Source organism: Oenanthe melanoleuca, chromosome 8 (genome assembly GCF_029582105.1).
Source record: "Oenanthe melanoleuca isolate GR-GAL-2019-014 chromosome 8, OMel1.0, whole genome shotgun sequence".
Classification (NCBI taxonomy): Eukaryota; Metazoa; Chordata; class Aves; order Passeriformes; family Muscicapidae; genus Oenanthe; species Oenanthe melanoleuca.
The window spans coordinates 10493825-10510565 of record NC_079342.1 but is presented as its reverse complement, the minus strand read 5'-3'; the positions used below and the strand labels follow the sequence as shown (position 1 = coordinate 10510565).

General features: G+C 38.1%; 1 protein-coding gene across 3 annotated transcripts in view; it reads left to right on the top strand.

The window, feature by feature from the left end:
* Nucleotides 1-16741, top strand: part of SLC44A3 (solute carrier family 44 member 3) — an 89032-nt gene that overhangs the window by 27560 nt on the left and 44731 nt on the right. For all 3 annotated transcript variants that reach the window (XM_056497655.1, XM_056497653.1, XM_056497656.1), the window contains exon 2: nt 652-814. In XM_056497655.1, coding sequence (XP_056353630.1) covers nt 704-814 — 111 coding nt within the window. In that variant the 5' untranslated portion in view covers nt 652-703. The remainder of the gene's footprint in view (nt 1-651; nt 815-16741) is intronic.

The following is a 16741-nucleotide window of genomic DNA, read 5'->3' as shown; positions in this document are numbered from 1 at the left end:
TGCAAAAGCTCTGCTCTGACCATAAAATTCTTGTTAGAGACCATCAAGGTGTATCACCTGCCTGGAAATCACTTTCTAGAACATTACTGGGACTCTAAACAGGAGAATGAACCTGTCAGGGCCTAGAACATGCACCAAGTAGCTCTGGATTCTGGCATCCATGCTGTTTGCTGTTGTTGTTGTGGTTATATAATATTATGCCTTCCTGGACCCCTCTAGTGTTTCATCCATCCAGGATGTTGAGAAAACATCAGATCTGGATGCTGCATTTACTACGAAAGACAAAAGAACAAACAGACCCTCTGACCATATTCCCAGGAGGACTCCAGTATTTTTCTGGGCTGCCTTCCACACAGTCATTCAAATGGTGAAAAGCTCAAAGAACATATTGTTTCTTTTTAGGTGCTTTCAATTCCCTGTCCACTGTGTCGGGGATTTTCATCCCCAGGAAACCTCAGATTAAAGGAAGCCAGTCAACCATCTGCTGAACAGCATGTGCAAAACACAAGGTTTTCTGACCTTGGACAAGATCTGTCTTGTTTCCAGGGAGTCAAAGTCACAGAGGGATTGCAGGAGTGGTCTCCCTCCCAAGATATTTCCCCAGGGCTTTGGTACTACACATCACTCCAAGGCTTTTTATTCCCTCCTCAGGTTCATTTGGCTATGGACATGTCCCTGCTGTATCAGGACTGTTTTCAGCAGAATGCTGGCTAATGATCAACAAATGAGGATCAGGAAGTATTTTTCCTCTGAATGTTCCAAGACTCTTTTCAGGAGCCAGGCCCATGCAGCCCAAATGTTCCTCTTCAAACTGGTAAGTCTTGATGGTGTCTGACCACACTCAGGATATCTTAAGCCAAACTGTGACAAGAACTGTTAACATTTGGGTTTGCACCCTACAAGATGCTTTGCTTTCCCAGCTCTCAGTTGGTAACCCAGTACCATTTTCAAGTAATTTTTCATCGGATATTTTTTCTTTTGTAGCTGAAATACAAACCTCTAGTGGGTCCAAGTTCTGTCTTAAAGACACATTGTTGCTCCTGCCCCTTTAGCACCATTTCAGGATCGTTGTGTTCCCACAGCCGTGTTGTTCATGTTTTCCACTGCAGTCAGGTAACCCAGCCCGAGCAGTGTTTGTCACAGCTCCAACAGAAAACCTGTCTGCCCTTATTGCTAGTCAGATCAGAAAGAATGAAGTGATTCAGCTGTCTGCATGAAAAAAATAAATAATCTTTTTAGGCCAGTCTGGGGACTAATAAGGAGGGAACAAGCCTCAGTGCCTGCCCCTATATCCAGCACCCCTTGCACTGCTACTGCTCTAAGTGACAGTGGCCATCCCTGGGGACTGGGACCTTAGCCAGCCCTTGGCAGTGTCTCTGTGCAGCTGCTGTCCCATCAGCCTCTCTACTCTCACATTTGGAGAGGTCCCACGTGCCCTGCTGAAATTCTCCCACTTACAGTGCCCTGGTTACTTAATTTTTCATGTGCAAAGGAAATATTTTGAGATCTCAGGTGTTAAAACATTTAATAGTGGACATCACTGTATAAGATTTTGCTTGGTAAAGACAGGCCTCCCATATATACAATAAAGGCAACTAAACAACTAAAACTATTTAGTAATGAAAAAAATTATGACATGGCTCAAGTCACATGCTTTACTGCAGTCTACTGTAACAGTTCCAAATATCAAAAAGGGGCTCCTTTTTTTCCAAAATAGAGTTGTCTTTGAGTACAAACATTAAATTAAGCAAGTGATTGCATCATTTTGAGCATAAAAATGGATTTTTAGTCAAAAGAAAATTTTTATTTTGCTTACATAATTATCAGCTTATTAATATTTACATATATACACAAAATTTAATATAGAAATATCCAAACTATTATTTTGAAAACAGGCCTTAGTAAGTGTGCATTTATTTTATTAGGTTTTATTAATTCAGTGGTTACTTGGGTTGGTTTCTCTCACATTAAGTTTAAGCGTGTGTAGGTGAGTACATGTTTAGAGCAGTACACCAAATACAGAGATTCACACAGGCCCATTGAACACAGCTGGCATTTCTTGTTTCAAAATAGTTTTCAATTTTCCCAGGACATTCTACCTCCTCCTTGCAGAATAGTTTGGCCACGATTTCTGATTGTGTGAGTCAGATGTTCATCCTTTTCCATAGCCTCCCATTTTTGTATCAATCTTTTCCAGATTCATGGAGAAAAGAAATAAAAAGCATTTGAGAACTGAGTGATGTAATGAAAGATTCTGAATTTTAAAAAATAGTAGTCTCTGAAAATAAACTGGCTAGTTTGTGAATTGAAAGTGTACAATTACCAAAAAGCAAGCAACACATATTTTTTGATACAAATAGATTTTCTTTCTGTAAATATGAATTTTAATTTAATAATTTTCCAGTCATTTTCTTGGCATTGATTTTAAGCCACAGATGAGACATTTAATTTTTTTTTTTCTATTCCCTAGCACACAGAATTCCAGTTTAAAAAAAAAGTAACTCTAATGACTCCCTTGCATCAAATAGTCAGACTTGAGGGGCCAGCACTGAAGCCAGATGAAAGTTTCTTTTCCCACACTTGTGAAAGCAAAAACCTAATTGCAGACAAATTATTATGGCAGAATGTGTTTCCCCTAATATTCCCCAATGCAGTAAGTGTTTGGATAAAAGAAAGCTGAGCAAAGCAATTTGATCCCTTCTTCTGCTGGCTATAGGGCCAGCACTTCAGCTTGTTAGCTTGTTAGAAACCCAGCTAGTCTGACAACAATTAGGTAGACCCAGTCAGTGCCAGGAATGTACTGATTTATTGCAGCTTTATTGCAGAAAGAAGCCAGATTAGTAATGAGGAGAAAGTGCACTAGCAGAAACTTTTGAAAAAGGAGGGGTTTGGCATCCAGTGACAATTTTTTCAGTTTCTTAAAATATGCCATCCAAATAGAGACTTGAAAATAGGTAAGTGGACTGATAAACTTTACTGCAGAAGAAAATAGTCTGGCTTCTGATCTGTTTTGCCTGTGTCTGTTCTAATTAGGAACTCTGAAAGCTCTTCTCAGAAACTCAAAAAGTACCAGTGAGCAGTGGAGAGCATGACACTCCCTCAGGGGGCCAAGCCCCACCAACAGGCTAATGACAGACATCTGTCTCAAATTAAATAAATATGCTGGAAACTAATGAAGACAGATGTTTTTTAAAGTCAAATATATGGCTGAAAATCTTTCCAAATTCATAGGAACTTTGCTCTTAATGTGTGATTCCTGTGTACTCAGAACTCTGCCAGAGGCCTCCCACTCCAACAATCTGTTCCAGGACCCTACAGGAAGACATTAAATACTGAATTTCTGATTCTTCCAGAGTATTTGGAAATAACAGATTTCAAAACAAAATCTATTGGAAATGTTGCGAAGTATTTATACCGAAAGATCTTTATTTATGTGGGAACATGTATGAGACAACTCTCTAACCCTGTTTTGGTATATAGCCCCCTTTTATTCTGCCAGAGGAAATACAAGTCCCAAGTCCAGGTGGGCTGGGAGCTTGATGTGCTCTAGGTACCTGCATTGCTTAAGACAGGTTTGGTAACCTTTCCTTCTGGTAAGGCATTTGTGTGTGAAAATTTAAATTGTGGAACAGCATGGCACCCTGGCTGGCAGCTGACACTGCTGCAAGGTGTGAGAGGGTGGGCAGTGGGAGGCACGGGCTGAGCAGGCAAAGCTGTGCTTGTGTTCAGGGAGTCTGGATACACAGCTTAATTATAAAGACACGCTCATGTTTAAACCACTAAATAAGCAAAGCTGTCAAAGTGTAGTCTGAATATGTGGATAACTGTTTATACCTAACAGATGCTACTTCAGGAGAAGTCAACATAATTCCCACCAACAAACCCTGTGCAAAAAGCCCACAAAAACAGATTCATGCCTTCAAAGTCAACAAGACCTTCTCCAAACAAATCTCTAAGCTGAGAGTTCTCTGTATCTATGACATTTTCATTGGCAAAAATGTGCTGGATGATTCCGGTTATCACAATAGTGCATAAAGACAGATGTCCTGTAAGTCAGGCTCCAGAATGTCTAGCATGCAGATAGTCTCAAGCACTACCTGAAATAATACTCAGAAATGAACAAAGAGAGTAAACACCATGCATTCTTTATGGTTTGCATCATCAGGCAAACAGACACATATCTTATGTCGTCATTACTAAACCACATTGTTTGAAAATTTTGTCTCTTAGGAAAGAGTACTTGAAATATTGCAATCTCAAATTTAAGAGGCTGTGACTGTGCAAAACTAATCCTTATTAGTATTGTGTTAGTTGTAGTATCTCATACCATATTTGCATATGCTGCAAAAAGGATTTAATAGCCTAAACCATAGATTTAGGACTTCTGACCAGCATCAAAGCCAAAGGCATTGAAATTCCTTCAGAAATAATGTGCTTATGTTATTTCTATCTCCATGACTGTCATAAATGCGTTGGAGACAACAATCACTTTTCACAAAGTCATCATTAGGGTTTCAAAATCTTGGTAGGTTCCAAGAGTTTAAAGATACAGTTAAATACCTACTCTGCATCTAGAACCATGCTCAAGTTTAAAGTTTTTAGCTGTCTCTGCCTCTGAACCCAAACTAATTATCTTCAAATAGTTCAGCACTGTAGTGATTACTGACAATATTCCATAAAGCACTTCCTCCCTGTGGGAGGAAAGTGTACAGTAGGAAATGATGAGATGTAAGGATATTTTTAATATCCTTTCCCTACTACCAGACCACTAATAAGGAGCATGGGTTTGTATTTGTTGTAAGGTTCCAAGGTATTTTGGAGAAAGCAAACCAAAGTAATTATACTAACAATACTATCCTTTTTTCAACTGAAAAACACTGTAAAAGGAAGGTAGAGATTTGGTACTGTCTTTCATTCTCAGATAAGGAAAGTGGGTCATGGAGAGCTAAGTGCCTTGGTCAAAGACACCTACAAACTTTATCAGCTCTGCTGACAGCTAAGATGCTTTTGTTTATATGTACAAACACATATATCTTTTTATTGCTGTAAAGATAAGTCATACCCATTTCCATATTAGCTCCGCTCAAAAGTAGCTGTGAGAGCCATGATCTTTACTCACAGTTTTACATCTGTAAAATGTCTCATGAAATAGAAATACTATTTGATTGACTGTAGTGACACATCAAAGCAAGTGGCATAAAGTCATGTGCATAATAAGCAAAACTTCTGGGTCAGTGGAGAAAAGCCTTTGGCAAAGGGATTGGAATCAGCAAGTATATGTTGATGGGGGGATTAGAGAAAGTTTCACTTGTATAAGAGACAATGGCTAAACCTTCCATGACTTCAAAAGCCCCTCTATTAAAATACAAAACTGTGTTCTCTTATTGTCATAACTGAATACATCCCAGATTTAGCTGCTGTTTCATATTCTGATACTTGAGATTTCACTGCATTTTTTATAAATGTTAGAAAAATAGGTTCATATTTTTATAAACCCATTCCAGTGTGTTTAGAGGTTATGTATTAGATAGTATGTGATCCATAACTTCCACATCTTACTGTGTTTCTGGACTTCTTTACTCATGAAACTGTTTAACCAACAAAAGATATAAGACTTGGAAGATCATTGATTGTACAAATTATTTTTTCTACAATAAGATCTATTTCTGGGGTAAACATGCCATCATCTCTCTGGTCTAGTGTCCTATATTTTAGGACTGCTGTGGTCATGTCAATATTAATTCACAAATCCACATGAAATGACTTTTTAAATCCTAGCTTTCACTTTACTGTGCTTTATCAACTTTGATAGGAATTTAAGGTTCACAAAAAATGCAGAACTAAGATATGGTACATTTTAGTAAGGTAGATAGAGAACAGCTTCTCCCTTTTGTACTGTTATTTTCTGCATAAAGCTTTATTTTCCATGACACAGAATTAACTCTTTTGGTGTTTATTTCTGTCTTCTTACCAGTAGGCATTTAACTCTATAATGTCTAAGCTTTAATCCTTTATGTGTAAAGTACTATATGCAGATTATAGGACGTATGAACTGCAACATTCAGAAACACCATATTTTGGGTCATGTATACAGCAGTGTGTATATATATTGAGATACATGTGTATTTAAATCTGTATCTATAGGTGTATCATCTATATCTATGTATACATATGCTTGCCACATACTTATGTGTATGTGTAAATTTACCTGCACCACACAAGAGAAAAATCTCAGTTAGGAATTACTCTTCTTTATGAAGAAGCATTACTGCTCAGTGCTAAGGAATGTAACAGTCCTATTCATAGCAATTTCTGACACAGCGTTTAGTATAACCATGCACAGACATAACAAGCAAAAGAACTGGAAAATATTTGTATAGTTATTAAGTGCTAATAAAGATGATAACAAGCACAACTACCACAGACATTATGCAACATGGAGTAGTAAGGTCTGTTTATAAAGGATGTGGTTTGCAGGAGTTGGAGTAGAGTTTTTTTTAAGGGCTAGCATTACTCAGCAAGTTTCATATGTTGGAGTCAACTCATTTCTCTGGGGATTTTAGATGCTAAATTTTAGCTTGTCATAAGGAGTATATAATTCATGTTTGTTTTTTAAGTTAGGGAAAGGACATATTTTGGAAAAAGAAAAGGAATAATAGTAATAAAAGACACAATAATGATACCATGAACTATTTCAGTTCCGTAGTTTAAAATAATTTAGAAATGTAATTTGTCCCATGGCTGATGAGATGTTAAAAGCAACCCTTCAGCTGAGTAGATGGAAAAGGGGAAAAGGAAAGAATGACAAGTTGTTCAATCAACTTTGCCACAAAGACAAATATATTAGGCTGCAGTCTCATGCCTTGCCCCATATGTGCTGAAGACAGTGTTTGGCTCCTCAGACATGTTGTTGCCACTTGACACAAATCACTGTAGACAGCAACCCATGTTTTGCCAGGTGTTTCCAGGGAGGATCATGGGCCATGATCAGAGCATGTTACTGCTTGCTCTGCTGCTCTTGCTTTCTCTTTCCTCTTCATCACTGTGTGGGCACAGAGCCAAGGTCTGGCATTTCAACATTCTGTGGCCTCCTGGCTGTGCCGTTCGTGCTCTCACCGCGCCCGGCCGCCACGCCTGTGCCTGTCCTGTCCCTGGCCAGCAGCCCTGCAGGGCCTGGCAGCTGCCCCTCGAGCCCCAGAGCTCAGCCAGCGCCTGTGCTGCTGGGCAATGGCTTCTCTGTAGCCCTGCCGGGGACTGGCTGTAATTCTGGCCCATCCTGGTGGCTGCCCTCAGCCCCAAGCTCCACAGCTCCATGCCTGCCCCCCATCTGAAGTAGTGCCATGAGCTGCACCTCCTCATTATGCTCAAGGTTCATTCTCATGTTCCTCCCTTGCCCCAGGTCTCACTCCTTCATCCCTGCCTTGTCCCTGGAACCCTGCCCTGCCATCTGCCTTCTTACCACACCTGGTTCAAATCACCCTCCCAGCCCCTAAGCTTTACCCCACTATATTCACTCTGCTTCCAAAAGAGCACGAGGTCCCAGCTCCTCAGTGCTGCCCTGCCTGTCCTACCACCTTTCTCAGCCCCCAAAGCTCTGTGCTGCACCCACACTCACACCACACCTCCTACCAGCACTCCAGATTCCATATCTCCTCTCTGCCTTTCCACAAACTGAGCTCAGTCCCACTGTCCTATATCATGACTGCTTGGTGGCACATAAAAAACTCAGACACTGTCCAAACCTCAGTAATTCGTGGTTTATTCTCTAAAGATGAACACTGAGTTTATGCTTTACTGAGTGTAGAAATCTATTTGTTAATCTGTCAGATAAGCATGAAATGAAGTGCAGGACAAGATTTCAAGTGTCACAATGCTCAGATGATTCCAGGGATGGCAGGTCTCCACATGGACCTGATGTGACTCCTCTCTATATCTTCTGTAGCTAACTTCACATGATTAGATGTTTTCCAAATTTTATTTTTTATGGCCTGATCTTCTTAGACTTAGACAGAGTCCACTGACAACTGTGGTTATCATTAGTTCTAAGCTACAAAAACTCTTAAGCTATGAGAGATTTATTTTTCTGAAGTTCTTCTTATCATTATGGCATTAAGTAAGTTTGACATCTTTTTCTTCCTTTTTTTCCTGTCTGCTTAAGTGAAAGTGTGAAGAATTAAGTCCTTTCTAGTTTCAGATTTGATATCATAACCAAGAGAGTTCTCATATACTATCTAAGCACATATGTTTTTGATCATCAGAAGAAAACAAAAACATCTTTATTTCTGGCAACAGGATCTCTGACATATACCAGAAATACATCTTCTGCTTGTTGACAATGTCTTGAAGACAAAACATTGTCTTTTCATCTTGTTTTGACATGTCGTTATATTACTTTAAATTACTTATTTAAAATGAGGATTTTCAAATCAATTGTTAGGGTCTGAAGTGCAGTTCCACTGGTGTCTGGATCCTTGTTAATAAATAACTACACTTAGTCTTAAAACTCAGGTGCAAATCCTCATCTTCTTCAAACTCTGAGACCTAGTTGGCAGAGGAGAGTTTCAGGTAAGTTTCAGAGTTTGCGAGAGTGTAAATAATATACTTTTATTTTACAAACACATACCTGGAGTGAAAATATCAGTCTTACTTATAGTGTTTCATTAGTGCATTGAGAACATTTTCATATTAACAAAAGTATTTTATGAACATTTAACTCTGAAAATACTTTGGCTACAGACTTACTAAAACAGTGTAGATCCATGTCAACTCACCCAGTAATGCAAGAATCAGAATGGAGAGCACCATCACTGAAATGTATTTTCATCACAGTGAAATATTGACTCTTCATAGAGTTCTGAAGAAAAATAAGAACCGAAATGCCAAAATACTGCATTTTGACATCATCAGAAAAAATCCCCCACATTGAAATATTCATTATTCTAAAACATTCATATCCATTTTCTTACGTTTCAAATTGATTCAGTGTGATCGGTATTTCCTTCAAGGTCTTCAGGGAGATGGAGTTTGAGGAGTTTTCATGTCCCCATTTTCTGAAGCATTCCAGTAAAAAAACTCATTAAAATGCACCTCACAAAGATTTTTAAAGGCATCATCCTTTGCAAGTTTCATTAGTTGCATCCTACAAGAAACAGCAGTGGCTCTGATGCCAAGAATGAATCTGCAGCATCTGCAATCTACTGAGTACCATCAGGACTGTTTATAAACATGTGTTATTAGTTTAGAAAGACATTTTTGTCTTTGCAGGATAAATACAACCTCTCGGGAGCCAGCATGATATATATGGTTCTTCAAGCCTCACTTCTCTTACTGTGTTCAGATAGCAATGTCCTGCAAATGGCAAAGCAGGTAATGGTTCTGATCATCCTTCATGTGTGTCTGAAAAGAGGGCACATCTTGTGTTAGCACCACCTCCCCCATCTGAGGCATCTTCTGGTTAAGTTAATGAAGTCAATGACTCAATATTGCAATGACTTTTTCAGGGCTCCATACATAATGTGATATAAACATTTTGTATTTACTGCTACTAATCCATCAAATTGTTATTTTTGGCAGTCATGATCTCCCCAGAGGAATGAAAACTTTCATTAAATTGAAAAAGGCTGGACTCTGTATAGTATAAATGAAGGAGAACTAATGATGTCTCTTGTTTCCACTTTTATGGGTTTACTTTCTGTTAATTCTAAGCCATCATCAGAGAAGACTGTTTGGAGCAGCTGCTTCCTTTAAAGATGATTGTTAAGTAAATATTTTGCAATGGTAAGAGACTGCATAGCTCCTTCCTGCATTGCTTACAGACTTTCAGCCCCATTGACTTCAGGCATTTTTACAATATTTTCTACATCAGTCAACAGCTAACTGACAGAGGGAGTAAGATGAATACTGACAATTCTGCCAATGGAATAGCACCATAACAGCAATAATAGAATGGGAAGGAAAAAGACTAATAGGCTAATTCTAGGGACCATAAATAATCCACAGTAGAATGACAGAATGACATTTTTAATACCAAAATATCCTGCAAAAGTGCCAAAACCTTGATCATTTCACCTCGGTCAACACTGATCCACATTCAGCTGTTCATGTCTGGCATCCTCTTAAAGCCTTAGAGCAGAACAGTTAGCAAACACATTTTAAAGAGTTTGAGAAGTGTGTGCTCGGTTAGTTACCAGTAGTTACCAGGTTTTGGACCAGATGCACAATGGCTTGGAGGAGCTGGAGCAAGGTGAATCTTTCTGTTCCCTTCCAGAGAGGCAAGGTCAGCTCCTGGAATGTATTCTGGGGCCCCTTGTCTGTCTCATAAGGACCCTTGCAGCAGGGCAAGCATTGGTCTGGTGCTGTGCCCCATCACCGCAGGGATGAGCACACTATTTAGTCTAGATTAGTGTTGCCTGCCTTTTCTGGTAAAGTGGCTGTTTGACTGCAATGGGGAAAAGCCATTATGTAACCCACTACTATTTGGTATTTCAAGGGAAGATAAATAAATTCTAGTCGTTTGGGTAAGCACTCTGTTATTTATTGCTTTATAGTATTACAGCTTAGCTGTTCTACACATATTAATGAAAAATACAGGGAATATAGACATAATGTGACTTTTGAGCCTGTAGGAGCCTGTGGGTGGTTGTGTCTGACACAACTCTGATAACTGCATGCACTGCTGTGCATGTGTGAGATGGATAGAGGAATAGACTTTTTGCAATAATTTTGCATTTTGCATTCTGTTGTCTTGCTGACCTGCAGTGGTGCCTCTCAGTAACAGGCTGATTACTGCCTGCCTAGGGTTCAACTGGAAGCATAGACATACACACAAGATTTATTTTTATACTATATTACGTATATTTGTCCATTCATCTTTTACTACAACTGGCTTCAGTCAATTTTAATTATTACAGAAATTCCAGCCTGGTAGTTCCAGAGACATTTTCTGTCTGTCCAATAGGCTGTAACTACAGAGCTACTCCAATTTAGACCACCTGAACTCTCCAAGCCCCATTTGATGGGGCTGTGAATCAGAGTGAGTCAGTGTCTATCACTCATTTTCCTTTATCTACTTTAATTTGTTTTCTCCTTTCCAACAATGGTGTAATGGGATAAAAAAAAAAGATTAAATAAATCACAAAAGGAGTATATTAGAGACAAAAAAATAAGGTGTTGCATATTCTATTTTCTGTCTTCCTTATATTGCTTCCTTTCAAAAGGAAACAAAGCAATGACTCTGCCCATCTTTTATTGTGCCTGTTCCACTCATTTCTATGAATCAAGGCACAGATGGATAGTTTAGCATTGCCTGCTCATCTATCCATTGTTTGCTCATATATCCACCCCTCCTTACTGCTCTTTTAGCTGTTCACATTCATGCTCAAGGTTCACAATCTTGTGACCTAACAATTCACATTTCAGTTTAGAGAGCTCTACAAGGTACATATGGCCATGAAGCCATCTAGTAACCAACTGATCTGTCACGTTTGCTTTCAGGAATGCCCTGTAACTCTAAATATCTGGTCACCTGTATCCTCACAGAGACATTACTTTCAGGTTAAATGGTCCCAGCATACTCATAAACAGGCCTATATATCCCTGGGAAAGATGCTGGCAAGTGGATAGGCCTGAGTCAAAATAAATACAGGCATCACTTATTAGGCTTAATCTAGTTTTTAAATATCAGTTATTCAACTATAGTTTTTAACTATTGTAGCTTTATTTGACAGCCTCTGATATTATTTTGTCATCACTTTTTAAATACAGAAAATACAGACAATTATCTCCTCAGTGTTATTAAATGTATGCAGTATATTGGCAATTACAGCTGATTTGTGCTCCTAACCATACACCAATCAGATTTGCAAAAGCACAGGGCAAGAAATGTCTGTGCTTTTTGTCAGCAGCAAGTTGATTATAGACATTTATCTATTTTTTTGCATCCAATTTATGTGCAAGAACACTTGAGCAGTTCTATTTACCATCGTAGAATGTTTATTATGAAACTGTCCGTTTGGTATTTGCTTTCTTATAATTGGAAATAACAGTAACATTTCATCTTTTGATCAGCCATGTCACAGCTGAATAGGTAAGTTGGGTTTAGACCTGGTCATCAGTGAAGGGGAAAAATGTTTAAAAAAATGTATTAGTTGAAAAAGACAACATAAAATAAATTAGCCACTGTCATTTAATAAACAGCTGAATCAGACATTGGAATCATTATTCAATTAGTTTCATTTTAGGAGGAAAACGTATACACAGTAACTACTGTAACAGAGGGTGAGTGTCTCAGCAGCTGTTACCTTGTGGTCTGTGCTCTGAGAATATCAAATAAATGGCATCAGTAACTAACAGTATGGCTGATTCAAAGTCCCTGGAAAAATGGGTACAAACCACACAAAACAGGAACACTCTGACTCTCTCCTTCCATCCCTAGAGAGGTCTAGGCATGAGGTGTGACAGCTACAGAATTAATTTGTTGAGACATCAGGAAGGGCAGCAAATATTAGGAACAGTTTTGTGTGTTCTTCTACATCTCCCTTTCTCTTTTATAACAATGAAAAATTACAGAGGAGAATAATATTGAATGCCTGCTTTTGGTTTTGTCCCCAAACATTACTGTTCTGTTGCTTAGTATTTCCTAATCCTTCTGCATGTTTCTTAATAGAAAGAGAGGATTTAGTCCATTTCTATATTTTGCCACTGAAATAATTACTAGGAGTGAGACTTGTGAGATTTCTGCATTCATTCTGTCTATAATATTCATTCTTACTTGTAAGTAAGAACAAAAAAAAAATCACAAGAGATTGTCTGAGAAACTTTACTGTCTGACTTCTAAAATCTGTTTTCTCCCTGATGACTCAAGTGTTTAATATCTTTGTCCTGAGGCACATCTCTCCTCTCTCTCCCTCCTTAACTTTTCTGTTTCTGGAGCTTTTACTTCTGACCATGGGACTTTTGAGACATCAGTAGTTTTGTTTTCTCTGTCTCACCAAATTTTCTGTACTACACCAAGCACTCTGTGCCACATGATATATCGAGATAGAATCTAAATAAAAATGGACAACTACTTGAAAAATAAAACTCTTTAGCCACTATTAAAAAGCTTCTTCACTGATCACTAGTAGGCAGGAAGTGAGATTTACACATGGGGATTTCTAAATTGTAAAAACTTGCAACAAACTTGAGTATGGGCAAGAAGGAACTTCCTTCCAGTTACCAAAATTACAGATACTTCCGAAAATCTATACTGTTGTAGAATAATACAATACCAGCATTTGGTTCTCATGGAAAAGCCTGAAAAGCAAGTTGCAACATGAAAGATGTGACTAGTGGCTTGATTTATAAACATATTTGCAGAAAAGTTTCCAGAAGAAGGTATAAAGGAACACAATGCCATGTTTGTAAATTATGTTGCTTTACACTTTCAATTTTAACTAAAGGTTTTACAGCATTCTGCAGCAACACAAACTGAATACAGCTTGTTAATATGGATAAGAGAACTTACAGCTACTTCCAACAGATCTGATCAGATGCCATTTAACAGGCTACATCTATGGCATGCATTGTTATGTGATGGCTGAAACACTATTTACTTTGGCCCCCAGTGCTTGTTTCATAACCCTCTTAGAAGAAGAGTGATAAGTAATGCAGACCACACATGCCAAAATTCTGTGGGTTTTGCCTTCCTCTCTCTTTAAAGTATCAGATATACATTGAATATATACTTCTCTGGGACCAGTGAGAATGGAAATTGCATTATTCTTTGGGAATATGGCATAAAAAACTATTGTGTTTATTAATGATTTTCAAAATAATTCAAGGAACTCTGGCTCCAGCTGTGATTCCTGATGATGTGGATGTTGAAACTTCCTTGCAGATAGCTGATTCCTGAGGGAAACATATCGCAGTTGAATGTTTTTATTTAGATTACATTATCAAAAATAAAAATACTTTGGTTTTGGTGGCTACTACCCCAGTAAAAATGGAATGTTTGAACCTTTAAAAATAAATCAGATGGCAATATACACTGGTATTAAAATTTCAATAGTCTTGTTACATGAATACTGACGAAGTTATAACTTATATGCAATATATTTTTTTTTTCTTCTTATACTGAGTATAGTGCACAGCAGACCACAATCAGATAAATACAATAAGCAAAGCCATTTGTGGCAAAGCCAGCACATTTTTATGCATAGATTGGAGGGTGCTTGAGGAGAGTAGATGAAAACTGCTGCCAGTTTACCAAGCAAGAGGCAGGACTGAGGCAGCGAGGGCTGAAAATACTTGCTGAACAGCAGAAAGGCACAGAAGAAAGGGAAAACCATCTAAAGGGCATATCCCTACATTTAACCCAAATCTTATGCAAATTCTGCCTGAAAGAATAAGCAAACAAATTACTTCAAATGAGTAATTAAATGGGACCTAGTGTGAGTGCAGGTTTCTGGTGTGCCCTGGAGAGCTTTCAGATAGTCCATTTGAGCCATGCCAGCCAGACCACTACAACCCATGGGTTTCTGTGGGCTCAAAGAGAAGCCAAAAAGAGAGCAGAATCACCTTTTACCTCTAACTCTCCTGGAACAGTTACATACCCAAGGCATCCCATTTCTAAATAGCTTTTTATATGACATTTGTATTCTGAGCCAAATGTTGACAGAAAGCTGGATTACTTTTAATTGACTTTGAACAGGGAAATTGAAGTGTAAAGTTCACAGGTCAACAAGGTGAAGAGCAGCAAACTCTATGAATAAGAGTCTGCATGACTAGCCCATAGATGTTTGTTTTGTCTTATTCCTTTACTGGTATACAGGAAGGACCATGGGAATTCCCAGATGCATCCACATCCTTTGGGTTATACACTTTCCTAGTTAGTGTTATCAGCAACATTATGTTGTGCAAATATGTTGCGTGGACAGGAAATTGTTATACGGCCATTGCTCATGTCAGCTTGACAGCTTCAAATTTTAGTCACTAGAAAGAGGGCCATCCTTTTTTCAAAATATCTTTCCATTATTAAACACGCAATGATTGCTGCAAATGTTGCTTCCTCAAAGAGCTGCTCAAAGAAGAGAAGGAAGTATTTTTAGCTTCTATTGAGTGTTTTTGTACCATACATTGCCTAATAGTTTTCTTCACTGTAATGATACACAGTTACTAGGACAAATGTTGGGAACAGCTAGTAGCATGCTAACTCTGTTTTGCTGCCTGAATGCTCTCAAAGAACAGTAACTATCCCATGACTTTACCCATAATGTGACAGACTAGGATTAGTGTGTTCTATGGTTTAATCACAACAGATGAGTGACAGCCCTTGGTTTATGTGTAAAGATTAAAATAAATCAAAACTGCAACAATATCTAAATATTTACATATATTTTGCTTTACATAGGTCTCAGCATAAGTCTGTGTCTCCTTTTACCTAATACCACAAAAACACTTTACACAATAAGATTGCTTATAACAAGCATTATGAACAGAGTGATGAGTTGTTGTTGCAGAAGCAGATTTATTACTAGAAAAGAAGTCTCAGAAGAATGCAGTTCTTTAATCTTAGTAATGGAAAAAAGTTAACTTTAGTGACAATGTTACAAGAAGTAGTTAATATTGATCTTCCTGCTATTATAGGGAAACTGTTTCTTCTTTCACTTTAAATGGTTGATGGAAGCATTGACATAAAGTGATTACACATTGTATTAAACTGTATATTGATTCTGGAAGTACCAACAGGCAAATGGATGAAAGCAGAGTAGGGCTTGCCAATGACATGAAGCTCTGTGCTTCTGATTTTAGAATCTAGCTGCTCTGCCTAGCTGAACTTCATGCAAGTGTGCAGGATAAAATTTTGTAAGAAAGTTTCATATATAACATGTATATTCTTTTTTCTTTTCATGTATATATCTTTTTGGATAATGGAAAAAAAATTTAAATATCATGGAAAGGACTTTAGATGTCAGGACTCCTTTCTCTGAAAAAGTTACTTATAACATTAGATTCCAGGAATTCTGAATAGAGTAGGAAATATTTCTCTAGCTATTTCATATTTAATTAGGTTTTGCAGAACTGGACCACAATTCTTAGCAAATATTTCAGCTACTGCACTCTTACCCAATAAATAGGTGTGCTTATAAGAATGGCTGCAGAATTTCTATGAATTAGAGCTAATCATCTGAGAGAGTGATGATTCAATGTAACTTGTATGAAGATGAATAAACTGTTTACGTAAGTCTGTAACGCCACCAGTGGCTGCTGGTTCCATGACTGGTTCCATTCCACTCACTGTTGATTTTTCTTCTCATGACGAATTAAGTTGAAGCGCAAACTGAGCAGGTAATTTATGAGAAGTCTCTGGAAAAAAATGAAGGCAAACCAAAGGCACTATTAAGAGTAGGTCAGATAAATAACAGACGTCTGGGGGCCATTTTCTGACTCAGCATGACTGGCCATATACTGATATTATAGATGTGCTGCTCAAACATCGGTGTTTGGAGAGCAGATTGATGATTCTTTGACGAGGGAGCCTACTGCCACTAAGTAAATAGATAATCACCTTTCCTCCTTGTCTTAATAGGCTGCACAAAGCAGGGTGTTCAGTATTTCCTTTTCAAGCAATAAAGATACCATATCTTTAAGTCTTTTTAATGTCCATTGCAGTGGAACTTTGGATCCTGTCTAGTTTGGATCCTTTGGATCCTATAAAATATATGCAGAAACACGTTATTGCCTATGAAGACCCTTTTCCTGG